General features: G+C 41.0%; 1 protein-coding gene across 16 annotated transcripts in view; it reads left to right on the top strand.

Annotated features, from left to right (window-relative positions):
• The window catches only part of TBC1D1 (TBC1 domain family member 1), a 264,667-nt gene that overhangs the window by 238,873 nt on the left and 2,643 nt on the right, over positions 1 to 23,151 (top strand). For 14 of the 16 annotated variants that reach the window (XM_058299692.2, XM_058299668.1, XM_058299676.2 and 11 more), the window contains 3 exons: positions 1,840 to 1,999; positions 12,023 to 12,192; positions 21,148 to 21,321. In XM_058299692.2, coding sequence (XP_058155675.1) covers positions 1,840 to 1,999; positions 12,023 to 12,192; positions 21,148 to 21,321 — 504 coding nt within the window. Of the gene's footprint in view, positions 1 to 1,839; positions 2,000 to 12,022; positions 12,193 to 13,774; positions 13,855 to 21,147; positions 21,322 to 23,151 lie in introns of all 16 variants that reach the window. The other 2 variants (XR_011649485.1, XR_009186413.2) reach the window with 1 other exon arrangement.

The following is a 23,151-nucleotide window of genomic DNA, read 5'->3' as shown; positions in this document are numbered from 1 at the left end:
AAGGAACATTGAATGAACAACCTTTATCTCTTCAGTAAACTGTCTTCAGGTAATGTAATTCCTGCCTTAGAGCCTTTGCATTTGCTGCTACTTCTGCCTTGGATGCTACCCCAGGCTCCACCTGATTCCTCGTCATGCCAGGCTTTAGCTCAAATATCCATCCTGGGAAAAGTCCTTCCCGACCTCCACCCCTGCCCCTGGCATGTTCTATCACATTATCCTCTTTCTTTTGCAGAAAATACTCCCTGCCTGAAATGATCTTTTTGTTTCCTTATTTGTCTTACTTGTTTATTTCATGACTTCCTTTAGTGTGTGAGAAAAGAGTCCCAGTCTTTGAGCTATGTCCCTAGTTTCTGCAGTGGTGCCTGGGATGCAGTAGGTACCCAGTCAATACATATTGAATGAACGAGGGACAGGTTCACATCAAAAGATAACCAAACAGGGTAAGAAAAAAAATAACCAAACAAAGCAGCATGTTCCAAATGCCTAGTGCTGCTTCTGCCACCTTTCAGAGCTGGGCGGAACTCTGTATCCTGCTAGCAGGATATTTCTAAATGTTGCTTAAAATGTTGGAGCATTTGTTTATGTATTTAGTTACCAACAAGGTACTGTGATTTCAGAGCCTTAGATACATTAGAGCCAAGAAATTGTTCAAAGCACCAAAAAATTAAGGTAAAAATCCTTTCACCTTGAGTTATGATTATGAAGCACATGGAAAAGAATATCATAAAAGGAAGCCATTTCCTTCACCAAATGATATTGACCCAATAACACCATCATCTTCCTGCTTTCTCCCAATTAGCTTTAATGTAGGAGCTTCTCTCATCTAGCAGAGAAGTGGAGTTTTGAGTTTTATGTAATTTAGTAGCATAACACATGGCTCTTTTTGTGTTCGTGGCCCTGGCTGATAAGACTCTTTCCTATGTGGAAGAGCCACTGCTGGTACTTCAGAGGATTTTGTTGTCTGAGCCTCTGAAAACGATCTCCTCTCTTGTGGCTTGGGGAGTATGTATCCAGCTTGTAGCATCTCAGTGGGGTTAGTCTTGTCCTTCTCCAGGTGGTGGTTTCTTTGGATCCAGACCATGCTGTTCAATCTGGGCCAGCTCTAGGATCTCTTTTAGTCCTGGAACTCATCATGGGGTTGCTGGGAACTGGTTTGAGCTTCTTGCCAGAATCATATCACTCTCTGAAGGGGGAGCCTTTAAGTTGAAGTTCCACTTCAGTTGGAAACCCTTATTTCCTTCATCTTGAAATAAACAAGATGTTTTCTTATTTAAGCTTGCCCGGTATCCATATATTTCATATGTTATAAATCTACAGAAGTCACACTTGTCTGCCTTTCAAATATTTCAGAGGGTCCAGAAGGACTTTACTAAGTTAACATGTACAATGGAATCCCTCTACAGAATCCTAAAATGCCTTCAATTCACTCTTAGTGGAGAAGCTGGCTTTCTATTTCTAATTCCCTTGGGTTTGAATTTTGCTAAGAATGTGCATTTATAAGAGAATTTATGAAATGTTTCCAGAAAGCAGATGTTTAGATCTGCTTAGCCAAGGAACACAAGGGAACAATAAGAAGAAAGAAAGTGGCTAGGAGGAGATGACCCAACATTAACATTCCCGGGCCTCCACCTAGCTCAGTGCCTCACAGACAGGAGACACCCAGTAAGTGCCTTCTGGGTCAATTAGCTGAGATCAGTTAAATTGAATCTCTAAAGTTCTAATAATTCTCTTAAAAATGAACAGCATTCTTGGAAGCATTCCTGTGAGTAAGAAAAATTGTTTTATACATACAGCAGATATCTAATTCTAAACATATCCAGGCATCTCTTCCTGCAGATCCAGATGTACCAGCTCTCTAGGCTTCTTCACGATTACCATCGAGACCTCTACAATCACCTAGAAGAACACGAGATTGGCCCCAGCCTCTATGCTGCCCCCTGGTTTCTTACAGTATTTGCCTCACAGTTTCCACTGGGATTTGTAGCCAGAGTCTTTGGTAAGTCTTTATAAATCTATTGGCCAGAACCAGCATTCATATGTTGGGGGGGGGGGGGACGACAACACTTATTAACATTCTGTGGTGGTGGTCTTATTTTTGTTGCATGTGCTTTTGATGTAGTCTAAGAAATCATTGCCTAAAACAATGTTTGAAAGATGCTTCCCTAAGTTTTCTTCTAAGGGTTTTATAGTTTGGATGCTTGTATTTTGGTCCTTGATCCATTTTGAGTTAACTTTAATTTTTTTATATGGTGTAAGGTGGGTTTCTACCTTTGTATTAGTCACATTTCTCTAGGGAAAACAGAATCAACAGGAGATATTTGTAAATAGTGTGAGATTTTATAAGATTCTCTCACATAACCATGGGGATGCACAAGTCCAGATTGCACAGGCAGCCTGCAAACCAGGGGATCCAGTGAAAGTCCAGTGAAGGTCCTTGAGTTTCTGGAAGACGTTGGCTGTCCAAAAATGAACTGGGAAATTCTCTCTGAATGCTAAAATCCCTTTCCCTTTTAAGGCAATCAACTGATTGGATAAAATGGCACTCATTGCTGATGGCAATCTCCCTGGTTGATGTAGATATAATCAGCCATCTATGCAGTAAACTTCTGATGACTAAAGCCCCTAAATGTCCATGTATTACAGTTAGCCTAGTACTTGCTTTCGACCAAACAACTGGGCACAGTTACCTAACTGAGTTGACACATTAGCCTAACCATCACAACCTTCATTCTTTTGCATATGAATATCCAGTTTTCTCAGCATAATTTATTGAAGAAACTGTTCTTTCCCTTTTGATTAGACTTGACAAATTGTCAAAAGTTAATTTGCTGTACATGTGAAGGTTTATTTCCAAACTCTCAATTTGATTCCATTTGTCTATATGTCTGCCCTTGTACTAATACCATGCTATTTTGATTACTATAGCTTTGAAATAAGTTTTACATTTGGGAAGTATGATTCCTTTGTCATTATTTTCAAGGCCAAGGATATTCTGGCTATTTGGGACCCTTTACCCATCTGTATAAAGTTGATGAGTGACTTTTCCAAAACCATAGATGGAGCATTACTTTTTGTGCATTTTCATTTTAGAGCCTGTAAGATATGTTTGGTGGAGTTACACACCAAAAAAAAAAAAAACAAAACAATATAATTGTATTGACATTTATAATTACCCATATAGTTAGCTCTACTAGAGCTACTTCTGTATGCCACTTGAATCCACTGTCTAATATCCTTTCCTTTTAGTCTAAAGAAATCCCTTCATCATTGCTTGTAGGACATGTCTAATGATGATGAACTCCCTCAGCTTTCATTTATCTGGCAATGTCTTAATCTCTTCCTCATTTTTGAAAGATAGTCTCCCTAGATAAAAAGTTCTTTGTTGGCATTTGCTTTCTTTTAGCACATTAAATATTTCATTCATCTGCCTTCTTGTCTCCATGATTTCGGATGAAAAATCAGCACCTAATCTTATTGAGATTTCCTTGTACATAATACATTGCTTTGCTCTTGCAACTTTCAGAAACAACTCTTTCCTTGTCCTTGGCTTTCGGTAGTTTGACTACTCTGTGTCTGGGTATGGTTCTCATCAAGTTAGTCCTGTTTGGGGTTTGTTGGGATTCTTCGAACAAATATGTCTTTTGTTAAATTTGGGAAGTTTTCTGACATTATTTCTTTAAATATTTATCCCTTCTGCCCCTTTCTCTCTCTCTTCTTTTGGAACTCTCATAATACATATATCAGAATTGTTGATAGCATCCCACCTATGTCTTAGGCTCTGTTTGCTTTTTCTATCCTTTCTTCTTTCTCCCCCTTAGCCTGAATCCTTTCTGCTGTCTTGTCCTAGGCATGAGCTGATTCCTGGCCTTAGGAATTCCCTCATTTACAGAAACCTGAATGTTCCCTTTATTCCTTATAAAATAAACTCTCCCCATTTCTGTTGTATATCTTAAAGCAGGTATTCCTTTGCCCCATGTTATTTTGGCTTAATCATTTCTTATACTCTTATACTACTTCAGCTGTCTGCAGTGTGCTTCTGTCTGGAGGGCAAATTCTGGGAGAGTGAGCCAGAGATGGCAGGCATATGGGCACTTACATGTAGAGGGTTTACTTTGTTCCCTCCATAACAGTCCAGGGACCAGAATAGGAGAACAAACCAACTCTACATTGTGCTGTGGGGGTGGAGGAGGAAGGTCAGCAAGGGTGCCATGAGTTTCTCCTACCATTTTAAAAGCTGTTTCCTTCATTTATCACTTGCCCTGTCACTGCAAATCTCTGTTTTCCAGAGTTTTGAGATGGAGATGGCTTTGCCAGTTTTTTCTTTTTGTGCTGGTGGAGGAACAGTATCCTGGAATGTCTTAGCCACCATCTGGGTCAGCTAGCTTCCAGATCCCATTTAATTTTTTATCTTTGCTTGTATGCCTCCATCTTATGGTATTTAGGTTAGATTCTCTTATAACAAGGCTCTCCCAAAAGCAGGCATTTTAAAGATCTGGCTGGGGAGCACAGGTATATGTATTCTGCCAAGTCATCTTCCTCAGCATCCCATGCTTGTGACTGATAGCACCTTAAAACTGTTTTCCCCGTGTCTTCTGGGTGCTTGTTCTTTCTAGATTCTCTTCTTATCTCCTTCTCCCTTCTCTCTTCATTCTTTGCCCTTGGCTCTTCATTCTCTCTGGAGTCATTCTCTTGAAGAGCACATCAGGACTTTGAGGGACCCCTCTATGACTTGCTATCTCACCTTCAGTCGACATCTCATACCTGCCTTCAGCCTCATCTTTCCAGATGTCCACCTCTGTGCCCTTACTATAATCTCAGATGGTTCACATAGAAATCTACCTCCCATTCTCTCAATTTGCCTTTAGAGAAGATTATCTCTGTTAAAATTCAAATAGGTGTTCACATGCAAAGGCTCAAAACTAAACAAGATAGCAGGGACAGAGCCATTCTCTCTGGATTTCAGGACCTGGTGAAATATTTTGAGCACAGTTTGTTTTCCCCGCTTGAAAATGAAAGTCATATTTTTGACCATTAAGTCTTTTAAAAATATTTTTATGATAGAGGAGGAGGTTAGTAAAGAAGTGATACTTAATTACCTATCAAGTGTTTTTTAATGTCATGTTTTTAGTCAGTCTCTTGCTAGCCTGAAAACTTACAATCTTATACTTTTTAAGATTTGTTTTTTAGAGTTAAAGAGCATTTTAAAGGGAATGTTCAAAAATATTGCATGTGGTTCTACTTTAAGCATACTTTGTGTAAACATCTCATATCCAAATTTCAGAATTCCTTGCTTTTTAATATGAATGGGCATTGAGTCTTCTCTCTCCTCTCCTTCCCCACAGAGCAGATTATTGTTGTTGTTCACTTCTATCCACAAGAACTGTTGGAGAATTTCCCATTTGGCTTTTCTAGAAGAAACCATGTCTTAAAGTATCAAATATCCCCTTTTCAATAACTGCCTCCCCAAATTGATTTTTAATTTTTTTCCCTGAAAAAATAATTATTAAAAGAGATACTAAAAAGTATTTCCTAGTTAAACAGATCATTAGTGAGATTTCATGGTTTTTATATCATAGTAAAAAAAAAAAAGGCAATTTTAAAAGCCTTGAAATTAAGTATGTGCTTAGTTTACTGAAAAAAGACCCATAGAACTAAGTTTTCTAGCTGTAGGTATCAGTTTTTCTTGCCAATAACTTCTATGTTTTTGTCTTTTCTTAGGAAAGTAAGGAAATCATTTGTGTCTACCTTATATTTTCTCATTACTCTTTGCTATATTTTCAGAGTAAGGGAAAGGAGTAGGTCTTGAAAGGGGAAAGAAAAAGTGCTGTTAATTGTGAAAAAGTGTAAGCATCAAATTATACACTGTTTATGGAGAAAATTCAACAAAGGAGACTGGACCATACCACAAACTCTCTGGAGCAGGAAGGGACTGAGGGTGTCATCACTTTCCCAGGCCAGATGGACCTGCGGTGATGCCTGTAGATACTTCTGGAGCTCTTTGGCCATAAAGCTCTAGAAAAGAAACTTTGCTTGGGTACATGAGTGAGTACAAGGGATTAAAATACATTCAAACAGATCCTGCATTGGTGCAGGGTTGATGGTGCAAAATAATTCAGAGCCCATGAAGCTTATTACAGTGACTTCCTAAATAGCTCAAACCAGTAAAAGCAGGATATTTTTCTCTAGCATATATAGTCAGTGGCGGCACTTGGAGTTTCTTATATGTTTTGCATAGAGATGGTAGGGTATGTGTCGCTCCTGGAAAGCCACTGGTACTCAGTGGGTTTGTGTCCAGCTGACTCAGGACTAGGGACTTGGATTATAGGCAGGAAGTGGGAACTCTAAGGCAATGCTGGGTTATGACATCACTTTGCAAAAACTGCTCTCTTTTTCCATAATCCATCCCATCTTTCAGTACTTAAAAACAGTCTTATTTAGTAGGATCCATGGAAAGAGTAGGTTTTTAAAAACCATTCTTGTATTTAGCATCAGTGACTTAATGAACTGTTGTTTATTCAGTTCCATGGTGGTAGTTATCTTAGTTTTACATCCCAAAGCCTACCATTCAAACCCTGCAGTCTATTTTGGCCTGGAGCCCATTTTATTATAAGCCTTTTGGGCTGGATAAACCCTAAAAACAAATGAACCTTTGTTAACTATCCACTATTTTATTTGTAAAGGATTTCTCAGCTTGTAGCCAGCATAGCTCGTATATTAAATAATAGGTCACCTTGATCTAAGTATATGCTTCTTGTAGGGACAGCTGCCAATGATGTACATGCCTTAACTGTCACTTTGTAACCCAAATCTAGTGAGGTCAGTCCTACTGCCTGAAAGTCCCAGAAGGTAAAATAGCCCCCTCCTGGGTTTTTTGTTTGTTTTTCCCCCAGTTTGAATGTAGAGGGGTCCTGGACTGCTTGCTCTATTCACCTTCTAATCATGTCCACTTTCGGGAAAGGTCTAAAAAACAGGACTTATCTTGCTCCTGATGGAGGAGGGGACTATGGTATTAGACTCCTACTGTTTCCTGTAGCATGTGCTGCCAAACAAATGAGAGAGAAAGTCTAAAAACTGAGGATTTGGCAAAAAATGCAGAAGCCACCTGTAATATCATAAAGTGCTCAAAGAATCATTAGGATGAAAATAAATTGGGAAACACAAGACAGTTCATATGGCCAGGAAGAATGTCCAGCTTTTCATTTACTGTGATACAGTGATGATGAAGAGAACCTTTTGCAAAACCTATTTGTGCTCTTGTTCTGCTACAGCACTTTCCTCATCCTTCATTTCCCTCCTGCCTATTCCTGATAGAAATGTAGAGGTATCACACTTTGAGGACTGCATCTGCTCAGGAGAAAGTGAAGGAGAGGGCTTGCCCTCGACAAAGAGAAAGGTAGCTGGAAAATTATATGGAGTATAAGTTTGCTTACAGGCCATGTTCTTTGCTTCTGTTATTTTCCCCAGAGGAAAATTGCACTTTCAGATCATGGGGAACTTCAAATAGAGTTCCAGTATACATTAACACAATAGGGCAGCTAAAATGTCTTCAAGGGAAACTAGTCATTTGGGTTGTTCCCAGCAAATAGTTTGCAAAGTGGTGGAGTCAGCTGAATATAAGATTTCCTCTGCTTCCTGCCTGGTAAAACCCTTTGCCTATTTCTAGGTGACTTGATGAGAGAGTGAAGAAAAAGAAGAGGCAGAAAGAAAGTGCTTTTAAAGGAACCTGGCTATAGTGTTGGACCTAGGCTACCATAGCCCTAGAGGTAGCCTCAGCATTTCACTTTCTTTTGCAGTTGTTTTCAAATACAGGAAATTAACTTACTTTTCCAAGGAGAAGTATCATTTCTAAAAAATATATTCCCAGGAAACGGTTGTGGCTCAACTGAGAGAAAGTCCATCTACCATATGGAGGGTCCAGAGTTCAATGCCCAGGGCCTCCTGACCTGTGTGGTGGGCTGGCCCCCATGCAGTGCTGCTGCACGCAAGGAGTGCCATGCCACACATAGGTGTCCCCCATGTAGAGGTGCTCCATGCACAAGGAGTGCACCCTGCAAGGAGAGCCGCCCCATGTGGGAAAAACTGCAGCCTGCCCAGGATTGGCGCCTTACACATGGAGAGCTGATGCAGCAAGATGATGCAAAAAAAAAGCAACACAGTTTCCTGGTGCCGCATGAGAAGAATGCAAGCGACACAGAAGAACACACAGCAAATGGACAGAGAGAGCAGACAAGGGGGGGTGGGAAGGGGAGAGAAATAAATTAAATAAATCTTTTAAATATATATATTCCTAAGTGCAAATGTATAAGGATTAGAAGATTAGCAAAAATGAAGGTAGTTGGGATGGGGCAGTGGGCTTGCAAGTAACATTTTTACTATTATTTTTAAATTGTTTTTAATTTTAAAAATTTCTAGAGAGAGAAAAAGATATTCATTGTTTAAAGGGCATAAAAGTCATCCTCGAGTATAGTAAGATAAATTTAGGGGTCCCTTCCTCCCCACATAGCCAGAGTTCTTGCTATACCAAACTATTTTCAGGCTCCTGGGCATGATGTGGTTCTGTCACACCTCACTGCATCTCCACCTTCTTTTCCTTCTGCTCAGAATATTATTCTTAGGAAGTGGATTTGGCTCAACTGATAGAGCATCCACCTACCACATGGGAGGTCCATGGTTCAAACCCATGGGCCTCCTGGCCCATGTGGTGAGCTGGCCCACGCGCAGTGCTGATGTGCACAAGGAGTGCCGTGCCACGCAGGAGTGTCCCCCGCATAAGGGAGCCCCACACGCAAGGAGTGTGCCCCATAAGGAGAGCCGCCCAGCGCGAAAGAAAGTGCAGCCTGCCCAGGAATGGTGCTGCACACATGGAGAGCTGACGCAGCAAGATGATGCAACCAAAAGAGACACAGATTTCCGGTGCTGCTGACAAGAATACAAGCAGACACAGAAGAATACACAGCAGGTAGCAGACTTGGCCCAGTGGTTAGGGCGTCCGTCTGCCACATGGGAGGTCCACAGTTCAAACCCTGGGCCTCCTTGACCTGTGTGGAGCTGGCCCATACACAGTGCTGATGCGTGCAAGGAGTGCTGTGCCACGCAGGGGTGTCCCCCACGTAGGGGAGCCCCACACGCAAGGAGTGCACCCCGTAAGGAGAGCTGCCAGTGTGAAAGAAAGTGCAGCCTGCCCAGGAATGGTGCCACACACATGGAGAGCTGACACAACAAGATGACGCAACAAAAAGAAACACAGATTCCTGTGCCGCTGACAACAACAGAAGCAGACAAAAAAGATGCAGCAAATAGACACAGAGAACAGACAACTGGGGTGGGGTGGGGTAATGAATAAATAAATAAATAAGTAAATAAATAAAACACAGCAAAAAATGGACACAGAGAGCAGACAGCTGGGGGTGTGGGGGGAAGGGGAGAGAAATAAATAAAAAATAAAAATATTATTCTTTCACTTCTTTCCTAACAGGTTTCTATTGGTCCTTCAGTACTGGGTTCAGCAGTCACCTTTCCCTGGACTTTTTCTTTGTCTTTGTTCTCATAACACCCTGGGCATAACCCTGCCAAAGCAGTAGTTGTCAGTGTCTACAGTTTGTTCTTTGTGCTTGTTCGTAGGTTAACCCCAGTACCTACCTAATACAATGTCTCACATATATTAAATGCTCAATGAATGTTTGTTGAGTCAAGTTTGAAGAACCTTCTTTGCAGCTGAGAAGAGTGCTCTTAAAATGTAGGGAATAGCATAAAGAACATTTCTTTATTACATAAATACTGACAGGCACAATGAAATAAACTTGTCCAGTGTTATATTTTGATTTTATTTTTTTTTATGTACCAATAAAGAAACTTAAAGAGAAAAAAGAAAAATGCTCCAAACTCCCCTTTGTTTTCTTCCTGTAGTCCAGAAAAGTCTTAATTTAGAATTGTGGGAAGTACTCTACTAAGTTGATTTGTTATTAAAAAGAAAAAAAAACCCCACCAAGATCCTAGAGGAATAAAACTTGGAAGACCACTTGCTAACCTTAAAAGACCACTGAGGTGGTTTGCATGTATGATTATACTCATAAAATTATTTTAATTGGCTTTAGATGTGGTACTGTATCTAAAATTCAAAGTACTTATCCTTCAGGGACTAAAGATACCAAACCCTAACAAATCATTGGTCTGGTAATGAAATCCTTTCCCAGGATCTGAACAAAAAATATCTTGCTACTTATTCTGAAAGATTCCATCAATTTTTGTTCAGCTATGGACATTCATATATCAAAAGGACATCTTACTGTCTTAACCACAGGAACATCAAATTTGCTTTATCATTTTGCCTTTGGAACTGTCACATCTGTTTAAAAATACGTCTTCATTTTAGTACTATTTTAGACCTTTCTATTTTCTGTGGAGGTGAATTACATGGGTAAATGGTGCATTTTATAATCCAGACACTTCTGATGGTAGAATCAATAAGAATGCCCCGATCTGCAGGAATATTCCTCTATGGCATTGCCTTTACACCCATTATACTTCCCCTAAGATGCTTAAGGTTTCAAAGATCCAGTCTCATTTCTCTAATTTATCTGTACCACGAAACCTAAGAAGGCAGCGTGGGATCTGCCCCATTTTCCCAGGGCCACCCTGAAATATCAGCAGTTGTGATGTTTCTGGAAACTGTGGCTTCTGAGCTCTGAGGGAACCAGGCTGGTGTCAACTGATGTCAGCTGCCCCATTGCTCAGGGGCTGCACCCAGAAGGACCCAAGACAGCTCATGGGGTTGAAGACTTGGTGAAGGTCACAGAGCCTATGCAAGGCTGAACTGACTGGCAGGGACAGAGGTCTGTAATTTTTCCTCCCTCTTCTTGGCTCAGAAATCACTCTCACCCAGATTTCCCATTTGCACAGTGGCATTCCAAGAGCTTTTCTCTTTTGAGTGGTTTTTGCATAGTACCATAAATATGTAAAGCGGCGTAATGCTGGGGATTCTTTGTCTCACCTTCTTTTATCTTCTCTGATTTGATGAAGTTTTCCTCCACTTTGCCACTTCATTATTCTATGGCCAAAAGAAGAAGAGAAATGCTGACAGCTGCCTCTAATTATATTTATGCTTTTGTCTTTAAAATTATATTTTTCCTTATATTGCTACTCCATTTGTTCGTTAACTTGACTGAATTTAGCCACATAATAATTAATTGTTGTTGCTATGCTTTTAACCTCAGGAATTTGACTCTTTTTCTTGAGTGCCTTCAACCATATGACAAAGGTGGGGGGTGGGGGGAGAAAAGGGAACACATAGTCAGGGCTCTGCTTTGACATCTGCAATGTCCAGCCACCTGCATTGGCCACTTGTTCCCTCTGACTCTGTAAAATCAGTGTAGGACTTGCTAACATTTACCAACCATTCTAAGAAAAAAAAATATGTAATCTTGATAAAGTTCTTTGAATTCCTCAGAGGGAAAAAATTTATTCCACTAATTACTCTAAAAGTCAGTATTTGTGTAAGGATTTAATAATACCCTTTTGCAATGTGCAGACTTTTTAGAGATCCTTCTAATTCAGTGCCTTATTTCGAAACAGGAAACCAAGAGGCACCTTTTCACTTATTCTCTCTTAATTTCTGATACCTAATAAAAATCCATCAGTTTTACCCATAAAAACATGTCTTAGTAGCATCTTTAAAATTCAGAGTATTTGTGGAAAAGTAGACTAATAAAAAGATTTTATCTATCAATTTTTTTCTTTTAATTTTTTTTATTTTCCTAAGGGCCTATTTTTTTCTATTTGAATTTTAAAGCATGCTTGAATTTAATTTCTTTTTTGGAGTGAAAGAGATGTATCTGAACCATAACAAAAGCTCAGCCATATGTGTATGTTTCATTATTGGCTTGCCGATCTTATCCAAAATATGTTAAAAGGAAACAAAGTTCCCGATTTGGTGTTGTGTTTCCCACCCTTCTACTCAGCAGTGTGTTATTTCAGCAGAAACTGGTTTGGTTTAACTTTCTGTATTTCTGTGTTTTCTCAGATATGATCTTTCTTCAGGGATCAGAGGTCATATTTAAAGTGGCTTTAGGTTTATTGGGAAGCCATAAGCCCTTGATTCTGCAGCATGAAAACCTGGAAACCATAGTTGACTTTATAAAAAATACACTACCAAACCTGGGCTTGGTGCAAATGGAAAAGACCATCAATCAGGTATGATTTAGCTGAACTTTCCAAAGGCTGCTTAAGTGATACAGAGAAACAGAAATTTCTTTTTGAGCAGAAACTATTTCCTACCACTTTGTATTCTCAACAGCACCTTGCATGATGCCAAGCATGAGGGAGGCACATGGCAAATATGTGCTGAATGAGCAAATGTATGTCTGAGGGTATGTGCATGATGAGTATAATGGTGAAATGCCACGTGGAAACAAGGTGGCAATACTTAAGTGGGATCACCAGCACAAATCATCAGTGGAAAGTATCTCACATTTAAAGAGGCTTCACCCTTAATAGTTTTTTCTTCTAAAATACTTAACATTTATACAACATAGGCTTTTGTAAAATGAGTTCTCTTGAGTTTTCTGCCAAATGATATTAATTGGGATTTTCTAAAAATAACTGATAGCAAAGCTGTGATAGGGAGTGTATATTCTGTAAGTTTGTTCAATACCATGATCTTTCACAGAGTTCAGTTTCCCACATGCTTTCAACACCTGTTCTCTGTATCCTGTACACAGCTATTACTATCTTAAATGTTAAAAGGTTAAAAGGTTAATTCAGTTGGAGACTTACAAGCAGATCTGTTGGTAAATGGTCTGGGTTGGAAGTATATTTTGACTCTGTGTAAGGAAGAATCTGCTGTCAATGCTAACTGACTGGAAGGGTTGAGCTGCTTTTAACAGTGGTGAGGTCACCAGTGGAAGTGACCAGAGGCTGGCTGGCTAAGAATGTTCCAGAAGACGTTTTTCTACTTTGGGTTGTGCCAGAGTTAGAAGTAAGCCCTCGTGTAAGCCTAGAACTTATCTCACCTGACCAAATCTAATGATTATATGGAGCCATTAGTTAAAAACAAATAGTGTAATAAAACTATTGAAAAATAATAGAAAAATAAAAATTTTAAAAAACACACACAACCACCTTATTCTGGGGATTTCTGAAGTCTAAAAGGAATTCAGTGATTTTGATGACTCACAACCAGATGCAGATACTTGCAGTTTCCCTTTGCTGGTCTACATTAGGTGTCGAGCCTAGAAAAAGAAGCGAGTCTGGCCTGGAAAAAGGAGAGGATTTCCTATCAAATGCCTCTTTGGATCTCTATTTACACATTGTCCATACCAGTGTGAACCAGCAGTTCTTTTCCACTCTGCACTTACCTTTAGTTAACTGATAGGCTCTGCATCTCTTTGAATTTTACTTCCCTGCCTTTTCCTTTTGATGTGAATGACTTTGACTTGGTGAATGCTTTTGTCAGTTTCTGTGTGAAGCTATACGTACACTTGGTTTCATTTAATCTTGACCATATTCCTGAGAGTGTAGGTGGTTTTAACCCATGAGGAAAGTATGGCTCAAAATGGTTAATTAACTGCCCACAGTCTCAGATGCAAAGTGGAAGGGCAGGGTTTCAAACTTGGGTCTTCTGGACCCCTAAGTACTCTTCACAGCTACTCAACAGTGCCAAATGCTTCTGAGCATCATTTCATCACAGAGTTTTGGTGTATTTTACATGTGAGCTAATACTGAATTCTCTGCCCTTTGATTCTTTACTTCCTGCCATTTAATTTCTTTCTTACAGCTTTCATTGCACATAACATATTTTGTAACCACAGAGGCAAACCCAGAGAGGCTTGGTTGCTTAGAACAAGCTCTGATCCAGTAAGTACCCAATGTCACACTTTGCTCCTGGCCAAAAGGCATTCCTTTTGTCCCCTGGATAGTGAACCCCAGAAAATAAATCTTATATTTCCCCCTTTTTCTGTGAGGAATAAACACTAGAGTTTCTAGCATGCATCAGGTGTTCTTTTAAATGTTAGAAGAATGGAAATAGAAACATAATGGTAAGAAAACTACATTTTTTATGTATGAACCTGATTTGCTTCAGGCGATGTGTTTTGAACTCAGTTTTAATTATTACACTGACTTCTTGATGACTTTGGGGCATGAAATTATAGTCCCCATTTTTATATAGCTGAGAAAACTGGGCATGGAGTGAGGAATGTGCCTTATACCCTGTATTAAATGGCAGAGCCAAAATTGTAATGTGTCTGATCTAGAGCCCATTTGGAAAATAAACATATAACCCAATAATTAACATGGTGAATGTTATAGTGGTGCTTGTGCAAGGATCCATGGCTGCCTGGCTGGCTGGTGGCCCTGCACTGCCTGTTAGGAATTGAGGGAGTTGAGGGAGTTGAGGTTCAGCTTGACCTGAAAGAGTGAGCTAAAATGGGTCAGCAGACTACTTCTACAGAAGGCCAGGTAGTAAATAGTTTAGGCTTTGTGGGCCGTAAATTCTCTCTAATGTAACTGTTCAACTCTACTGCAACTTCTCAACTCTGCCATTGCCATGTGAAAGCAGCCATAGACAATATGTAAACAAATGAGTATGGGAGTGTTAAAATAAAACTTTAAAACTTTATTTATAAAAACATGCAGCAAGACAGATTAGGCTATGGTTTTCTGACTCCTGAGTTAAGAGACCACAGCAAATACAAAGGCACAGAGGTGAGAGAACAGAGAGAAATCCTGGGTGCCTGCCATGTTTAATTTGGAGGCCATTGGGAGGGGTGTGTGTAGGGAGCACAAAATCTACATTTTAGGGCCTAAGTTTTCTTTCTGCCAAAGTCTTGATGGAAAACAGAATTAATGCCAGGCAACTCTTTGCCCTCGTTCCCTACCCTGTTTTCCATCTGTAACATGACCTCTGTGAGGCTTCCTACCTTCTCACTGTTCCCTCCCCTTCAGAGGGTCCTCAGTGAGCAAGGCTGTGGTACAGTGCCATTACTCTGTGGCCTTTGAGAACCCTCAGGGGTGGTTCTCTGTGGGAAGGCCACAGAGTAGAAATGACACGTGCATCACTGTACATGACAAATCATGCTGTCCTATTTTGCTAGGGTGCGGGGTATTGAGGGTCTGGGTGGTCCTCAGCGATAGCCGTGGCACCATTTCATCAAATGCCCCCTCTGTAGGGGCACAGCCTGGATCCAGAATGGGAGAGAAAGTAGCTAAGGGCAGCGCTCCGGAGCTTTGGCTCAACAGGCTGGGAGCAGCCAATGGAGGGTCAGTTGCAAAGTTGACAGAGTCCAGGCAGAAGGGCAAGGGTCTTTGAATCCTCTGTGGTGGTTCCTTTTGTGGCCTTGTACCTATCAAGGTAACTGTTGTTAGAATGTAGACCATAAAAATCCCCTAGGGCCAGGCACCAATCAGGAGACTCTGGGAATAAATATAAACAAAGGGAAGATGCCAATGTTGTATTCTTGTCACAGTGAATGATGTCTGTGAAGCCTCATGTTCAGTTTAAAAGGAAATAGATGAATCTGGCTTTGGGAAATGGGGTGAATAGCCTAGTTTCAGCCTCCTTTAGGCTCTATTCAGAGTTGGCTAGCAGACTAGCATCAACATCATGGTGTCATGTGGGAAGGTGTTAGCCATTCAGAATCCGGGGCCCCTCCCTACACCTGCTGAATGAGAATCTTCATGTTAACAAGATGCCCAGGGGACTCACATACACGGCAAGCATTTGAAAAGCTCTGCAATGGGCAACTTTATTAAAAACACACTAAACATTTCCCTGTTCTACTTGAGCTTGGAGGCTGGAAGCCTGAATCTTAGCAAGGTTCCTGTATTCTGGAGCCCGTGTTGAGGCTGCCTGTTCTGCCCTTGAGAGGAGCCCTTACTTTGTGGGCAGTTTGCACCATTAAAATTAGGTAGTTTTTTAAAAGGCTAATTAGTACCATACCAAGAGGGTGGGGAGCAGTGGTGAGGAGTATTTTACCACTGACATTGCTTAGAATTCTTCACATATGATAATAAAAAGCAGAACTTTTAGTCAGTTTTATTATTGTTTTTTTACTTCAGACAATGCATCTCCTTGTTACTGCTCCCCCAGGCAGACCCCTCCCACTATTGGTTTTGCCACTGTGACCAGTAGATGGGAGACAGGGTCTGGGAGTTAGGAAGGTGCAAAGTATGTGGTTGATTCTGCAGACATCAGGGTTAATGGCCTCATTATACAGAATGCCCATGGACTACAAAGAGAAACGCTGCATGTCCAATGGCTAATGGGCCAAGAACATAAACAGCAACAGCTTAAGAGGAAGTCTGCCTAGTAAACAAATAAATGGGAAAATATTTAGCTTCATAAGTAATATAAATTAAATAACAGTGTTTTACTACTAGATTGATAAAATGAAATTTTTTAATGCCAATACCCAATGGCAAGGGTAGACGGTATCTAGAACTTTCATATATTGCTAACGGCTTTGTACGTTAATTATTCCCATTTAGGAAGAGATTTGGCAATATGTATCACAAGCCAATAAAATACTCATACCCTTTGGCTCAGTAATCCCACTTTTTGGACGGTATCCTTGGGAGATAATTCAAAATATGGGAAAAGCCATGTGTACAAGGATATTCTCTTAGAATTGTCAGTTATAATAATAAAATCTTGGAAGGAAAACTAGATGTCCAACAATTGAGGATTGGATAAATATGGTTACGGTATGTCAAGGTGATGGCATACTGTGAAGCCATTTAAAATTAAGGTTATGGAGACTATATAGCAACATGAAAGCATTCTTATGTCAAATAAAACAAGTGGGATAGGAAATGTTAAGTTTTTATGTTTATAGCTAGGAAGACATGCATACAGGAAGATGAAGAGAAATATGATTGGAGTAGTATTGGTAGTTTTTTATTTTTCAAGCCTATAATGCAGCTCTGTTGCTTCAGTAACTTTTAAGAAGGAATGGTTAATTTTTTTGGTAAAACTCTGAAAACATGAAAGTGGCTATGTGGCAGTTTGAAATGATTTTATGAATCCCCAAAAGAGAAATACTATGTTTATAAAAGAATCTATTCTTCTGGGTGTGCTATCCTTTGATTGCATTAAATTCAGTTGAGGGGCCTTTGATTAGATTACTTGATAAGATCGATTTAGGGCTTTTGATTGGACTAAGTCAGTGAGGCTTGGCTTAGATTGAGTCTCCACCCCCTTGCTGGGTCTGATAAAAACAGACATTAAGACAGACAGACACAGGAAAGGGAAGCTTGCATATTTGATTCCGCAATGTTAAGAGAGAGGAATGCAGGAAAAGAGAAGTTCCTGAGAGGCTTAAAGAGGCTAGGCCCACAGAGCAGCTTAAGAAGAGATGGTGAGCCCAGAGGGGAAGGCTGAAATTTTCCTCACAGAGATTGGTGGCCATCTTGCTTCACCACGTAGCAACACGCCGGCATCAACAGTAGCTGACTTTGGTGAGAAAGCATCTCCAATGGTGCTCAGTTTGACATTTCACAGACTTGGAACTGTAAGCCTTTATCCCAAATAAATCCCCTTTATAAAACCCATCCCATTTCTAGTACTTTCCATCAACCCCCTCTGGCAACCTAAAACACGCTAATTCCTACTTTGACAATCAGAAAAGACTGTTCACTTTTTATCAAAATTCTGGAATCTCCTTGAAACCTTAGAAACGGAAAGCCAGAATTTTGGGAAGGCACTAGAACCCCCCTAGTATAATTATGTATCTAACAGAATCACTCTGAGATGGACTGAGAGGAAAGTTAAAGCCAGTCCACCTGGCAGTGGGGCTGGGCATGTACCTTGCAGCTCTGTAGAGTGGCTGGTGCTCAGGGAAAGGCATCTATGCAAGGCAAGGCCAGAGCCGGACTCTCAAGCCTTTCCATCCACCCTGGGAGAGGGCTGTACCCGACCAGCCTCAAGAGCAGCTCGGGGGGAAGCGGACTTGGCTTAACAGATAGAGCGTCCGCCTACCATATGGGAGGTCCAGGTTCAAACCCAGGGTCTCCTGACCCGTGTGGTGAGCTGGCCCATGCGCAGTGCTGATGCGCACAAGGAGTGCCGTGCCACGCAGGGTTGTCCCCGCCATAGGGGAGACCCACGTGCAAGGAGTACATCCCATAAGGAGAGCCGCCCCTTGCAGAATTAAGTCCAGCCTGCCCAGGAGTGGTGCCGTACACATGGACAGCTGACGCAGCAAAATGATGCAACAGAAGGAGGTACAGCAGTGCCACTGACTAGAATCCAAGCGGACACAGGAGAATACACAGCGAATGGACACTGAGCAGACAACTGGGCTGGGGGGAGGGGAAGGGGAGAGGAATAAATTTAAAAAAATAAATCTTTAAAAAAAAAAAGCAGCTTGGGGAAAGCGATGTGGCTCAAGTGATTGGGCTTCTGCCTACCATATGGGAGGATCTGGGTTCGAATTTGGGGCCTCCTGGTAAAAAGTGTGCCTGCAGTGATCCAGTGCCCATGCAAGTGAGTCACACAGTAAGATGATGACTCAACAAAAGAGAGACAAAGGGGAGAGTCAAGGTGAGGCACAACAGAAACCAGGAACTGAGGTGGCGCAAGTGACAGAGAACTTCTCTCCACATCAGAGGTCCTCAGGATCGAATCCCAGTGAATCCTAGAGGAGAAAAACGATAAGACAAAAAGAGAAATAGATACGGAAGATCACTCAGCGAATGGACACAGACAGCGCAAAAACGAAACAAAAACACAGCAGGGGCAGGGGGAGGGAGTAGGGGAAAAAAAAAGAGCATCTTGGTCAAGGAATGAAAAGATCTCCCAGTGTATCTGGCCTTCCCATCAGCACCCAGATTTTAATAGTCCTCCTTTTATTCATTAATTGTGCTTCTCTGAGTCAGTGTACTTTAGGATCAGGTTTTTTATTTTTTTAGGAGGTACCAGGGATTGAACCCAGGACCTAGTATATGGGAAGCAGGCGCTCAGCCACTTGAGCTACATCTGCTCCCTTAGCATCAGGTTTTAATTTTAGGCTGTCCTGATTTCTCTGTGCCCTCAAAGTGCTCAAGGGTAAGTGCCCTCCTGCCAACCCTCGTATCTCCTCTTCAAGTGATTGTCTTCCCCAAATAATTCACCAAAGGGCCAAAACGTTACCAGGGCTTGGGATGATTGGGATGAATTCTTAATTCCGGGGCTTAACTGCAAAATCAAGGACTGTGTCTTGGCAGTCAAGAGACAATGATGCTATTAGGCAGAGCTGATTATGACCCAGTGAGGTGCCTAGGGATGAAGGGAGCTGGGAAGTGTTGAGGGCTTTGGGCACAGCTGAGAGCCATTAACCTTAGCAGACCATCAATCTACATAAAAAGCCAGAGCCTTTGTTGCCAAGGTTTTCCAGGTTAGGAGATCCTTTCAAAATAAATCTTTATAGAAGGAAAAAAGTAACTGTGTCTAGGACATTTGTTCAGCCCCATATTTATACTTACACACTAAAGCCATGGAAACCTCGGCTTTAACATTTGTGGTTTTTACTCTATTTGAGCTATTCAAGTTCAGTTATGTGGAATCTTCTGTGATTTTGCTGAGGCACAGGGCTGAAAAATGTGAGGGTTTCAGGGCATGATGTGGAAGCAGATCACTGAGCCCGGTGAGCACCTCTTCACCTCTCAGGCACTGTGCTTGGAACTTTCAGGAGCTGTCACATGTAATTCTCAAAGAAAGCCTGGGAGGTAGGTATTACCATTCCCTGTTAGAGGCCAGGATTCAGGCCAGGAGAGGTTAAGTAACTTGTTCAAGGTTTCAGAGAGTCTGCATTTCAAACCCTCTGCTTATCAGATCCCTGAGCCCCTGAGTCATTGTACCTCCCATAACCATCGACCTACCAGGAGGATAATCCCTCACATCACTCTAAGAGACAAAAGAGAACAAGATAGACATAGTAAAGCATTCACATGCACAGACTATAAATCTATACCGTATTTTAGTTTTTAGGCATAGAATGCCATCTTTGCCTAATTAATGTTATACATTGAATGAAATTGAAAACCAGGAGCCAAAAAGTTAATCTCAAGGAAGAGAAAAAAAAAAAAAGATTGTTGGAAATGTGAGAAAGTAAACACTTTTGAACATACAGGGGAGGTTGGGCTCATTCTTTCTGAATGCTAATAAAGTGTCATCAGGGGAAGCTAATGTTTCATACAGTTTAACTATGGTATAATTTCTACAGTGAAAAGTCCGATTCTTCTCCTGTAAAGTCTAATTTCATTCTCTAAATGTGTGTTCTTAACATGCTGGCTTTTCTTACATGGCCCCAGCTTGACTGAAATCCCACATTTACTGGATACATGTCAGACTTCACACCTGTGCTGCAAGGCACTGCCCCAGGGGGTTATTCCATAGAACCAGTAGAAAAGAAGGAGGAGCCTTGGGCAGCAGCATGATTTGTCTCTAGCTCCCTCTTCCTCCTGCATTGATGAAGCCCTGTGGCACCCAGAGAAAGTCCAAACATGAACAACTTGAGCCGCTTTTGCTCTTTGGGGTTGTTTTTCACTCATGTGGTTTTTCACCAGTGTTACTATTATAGGAAGAAAGACAACTCAAGCATTGTTTCATATTCACTCATCTGTGTGGGTGACATTTGGGTTTTGGCTCATTTCTGCATATCTTGTATGCACAGAGGTTTTTTTAGTAAATAGTCCCATTACTTAGCTGTTCTTATAACTCTGAAAACCGAACTGAACTATAATTAAACTTTGTCTCGGTGACAGTGCAAATAGAGCTATGATTCTTTTGTTTTTTTCTCCTTTTAATCTATAGTTGATATATCTAGGCTTATGGAATTTTCAGAGACAAAAAAAATGAGTACTGATATAAGAACTAAAAATAATTTTTTAGTAAGTTCTATTATAAATGAGGTTATATCTTTGGAAGACAAGTATTCACCTGCATATATTGTTCCCTTAGAATTGTTTCTAGATGTTCTTGTATCTTTCTTCCCAAGTAAGAGTATTACTTTCTCAACATAGAAATTTTTCCTTGTTTATCTCTTATAGCACCAGGCTTAGTGCTAAGCAGAGAGTAAGTGCTTAACAGATGCTTGTTGAATGGTTACCTGTGTGTGTGTGTGTATGTGATTTTTGTCATTTTCAGTGCCTGATGACTTTTCTGTATATCAGGTGTTCGAGATGGACATCTCTAAACAGTTACAAGCTTATGAAGTTGAGTACCACGTACTTCAAGAAGAACTTATTGATTCCTCTCCTCTCAGTGACAACCAAAGAATGGATAAATTAGAGAAAACCAACAGCAGCTTACGCAAACAGAACCTTGACCTCCTTGAACAATTGCAGGTAGAGAATGTTTATAAAGCGGCTTCCTGAACCACAAGTCTATAGTCATTCATTAACTCACCATAGGCACCAGCAGACTGGGTTTTTTCCATGACCGGAAGACTTTCCTCACCATGATCTCTTTATAGTTGGCATCAAAGGCATCCCAGGAGAATTGGTCGTTTTTATTATTAAGGAGCAGACCGATTATCCTGTGCGAAGGTCAGACTGTCCTGGAGCTTTCTGAAAGGGTCTTTCTACATTTGGCCTTCTGGAGAAAGGCCCAGAGATGAGCTTGGGTTCAGATGAGCTTGTGGCACTAATTAGCTGAATGTCGGCAATTGTGCTTTCAATAATGACCAGAGAATCAGGGTCTTTAACTTCCATGAGCAAAACCAGACAGGTCCGTGGAGGGACAAAAGGAGGGAAAGTGACACAGAAATCTACCGAACAGAATAAACCAGAGCATGGAGTCGTTAGTTGTAAGTTCTTGGTACAAATACAAAGATATGATGAGTGAAGGGCACAGTTCTCCCCTCTAGAAGCTTCCTTTTTAACTTGGACAAATATGAATGAGGACATTACAGAAGAAAGGTGAATACGGATGGGTGCATCAGAAGGAGGGTTGGAGCAAGTACTGAAGTACAAGTCTAGAGGCCTGGCTCTTGCCACATGCCCATGTTGTCCTCACCCACGCTGCCACCCCAGGCAGACTGCTGCCACTCTCCTGTCCTGACCCCCTCATCTATGTGATAAGGATGAAAAGAATACCTAGCTGCTTATTTGGCTCTTTTTTCATTCAATCGAATGGAGTAAAGTAACCATACAGTCTACTTTTTTTATGTGATGGTTGGTAATGCTATCAACACTTAAGGAATTGTTTTGAAACTTTTTTTTTAAGTTGGTGTGGAAAAAAAATACATACTGTTTTTTCCAAAATATGTATTTTATAACATTCCTGGGCTATCCCTGGAATAAGCTTTCAGTCCTGGTCTAAGTCTGTGATTTTTCTCCAAAGAAAGTTGCCCTTTTCCAGACACAAGCTTGGCAGCAACGTGAAAAAGGCCAGCATTTGAGAGCCTGATAAATCAACCCTTGCCTAAAGTGCATTCCTCTCAGTGGGGATTTATCCCCATAGACCCTAGGAGATATTTACCATAGAGGAACGAAGATAAAAGGTTTTTGGACTAACTACCAATCCCTTACATTCTGACATTCAGCTTCTATTTTTCCCTAAGGTTGAGCTATCCTAACTGGAAACATGCCTGTATACAATTTCTCCAGGAAGTCTCTGCTCTAAAGTGAAGGGCTTTGGACACAGAGAAATTACAAGGGGATAAAAAGCTTTGCCTGGCCTGCAGGCTGTGAGGTAGAGGTGGTGGTTTTAAGTGGCCTCCAAGCAAACAGTCATGTCCCTGAAATATAACACAATGGAAACGCTTCTAACAAAGCTCAGATCTGCATTTATGGCATTCGGCTTAAGATAGGCAGTACTCAAATAAAAGGTTCATTTTATTGGGCTAATGCTCTTGTAGATTTTTTTGTGAGGAAGAGTGGAAAGTCATTTTATGATACTTCTCTGAAGACAAGGAGTTGTGAAAAGCTGCTCAGATATCTACATTCCTCAAAGGCCTCAAATTGTAATTGGTAGTGACAGATGGTCTCCCTGGAATGGGTGTCTCTTGCCCAAGTGGTCCTGTACTTCTGGAGGTGGCACACATGACTCCAGCTTAGGCAGATCCACCAGTATTTACTGAGTCCTTGCTGTGCCAGGCGCTCACCAAGATGAGTAAGACCCTGCTGTTCCCAAAGAGTGGGGGTAGAAATAGTGTGTGTGCATAGTTTTCCCAT

Source organism: Dasypus novemcinctus, chromosome 1 (assembly GCF_030445035.2).
Source record: "Dasypus novemcinctus isolate mDasNov1 chromosome 1, mDasNov1.1.hap2, whole genome shotgun sequence".
NCBI classification, from domain to species: domain Eukaryota; kingdom Metazoa; phylum Chordata; class Mammalia; order Cingulata; family Dasypodidae; genus Dasypus; species Dasypus novemcinctus.
The sequence above is the reverse complement of the archived record's forward strand: the minus strand, read 5'-3'. Positions and strand labels throughout refer to the sequence as shown.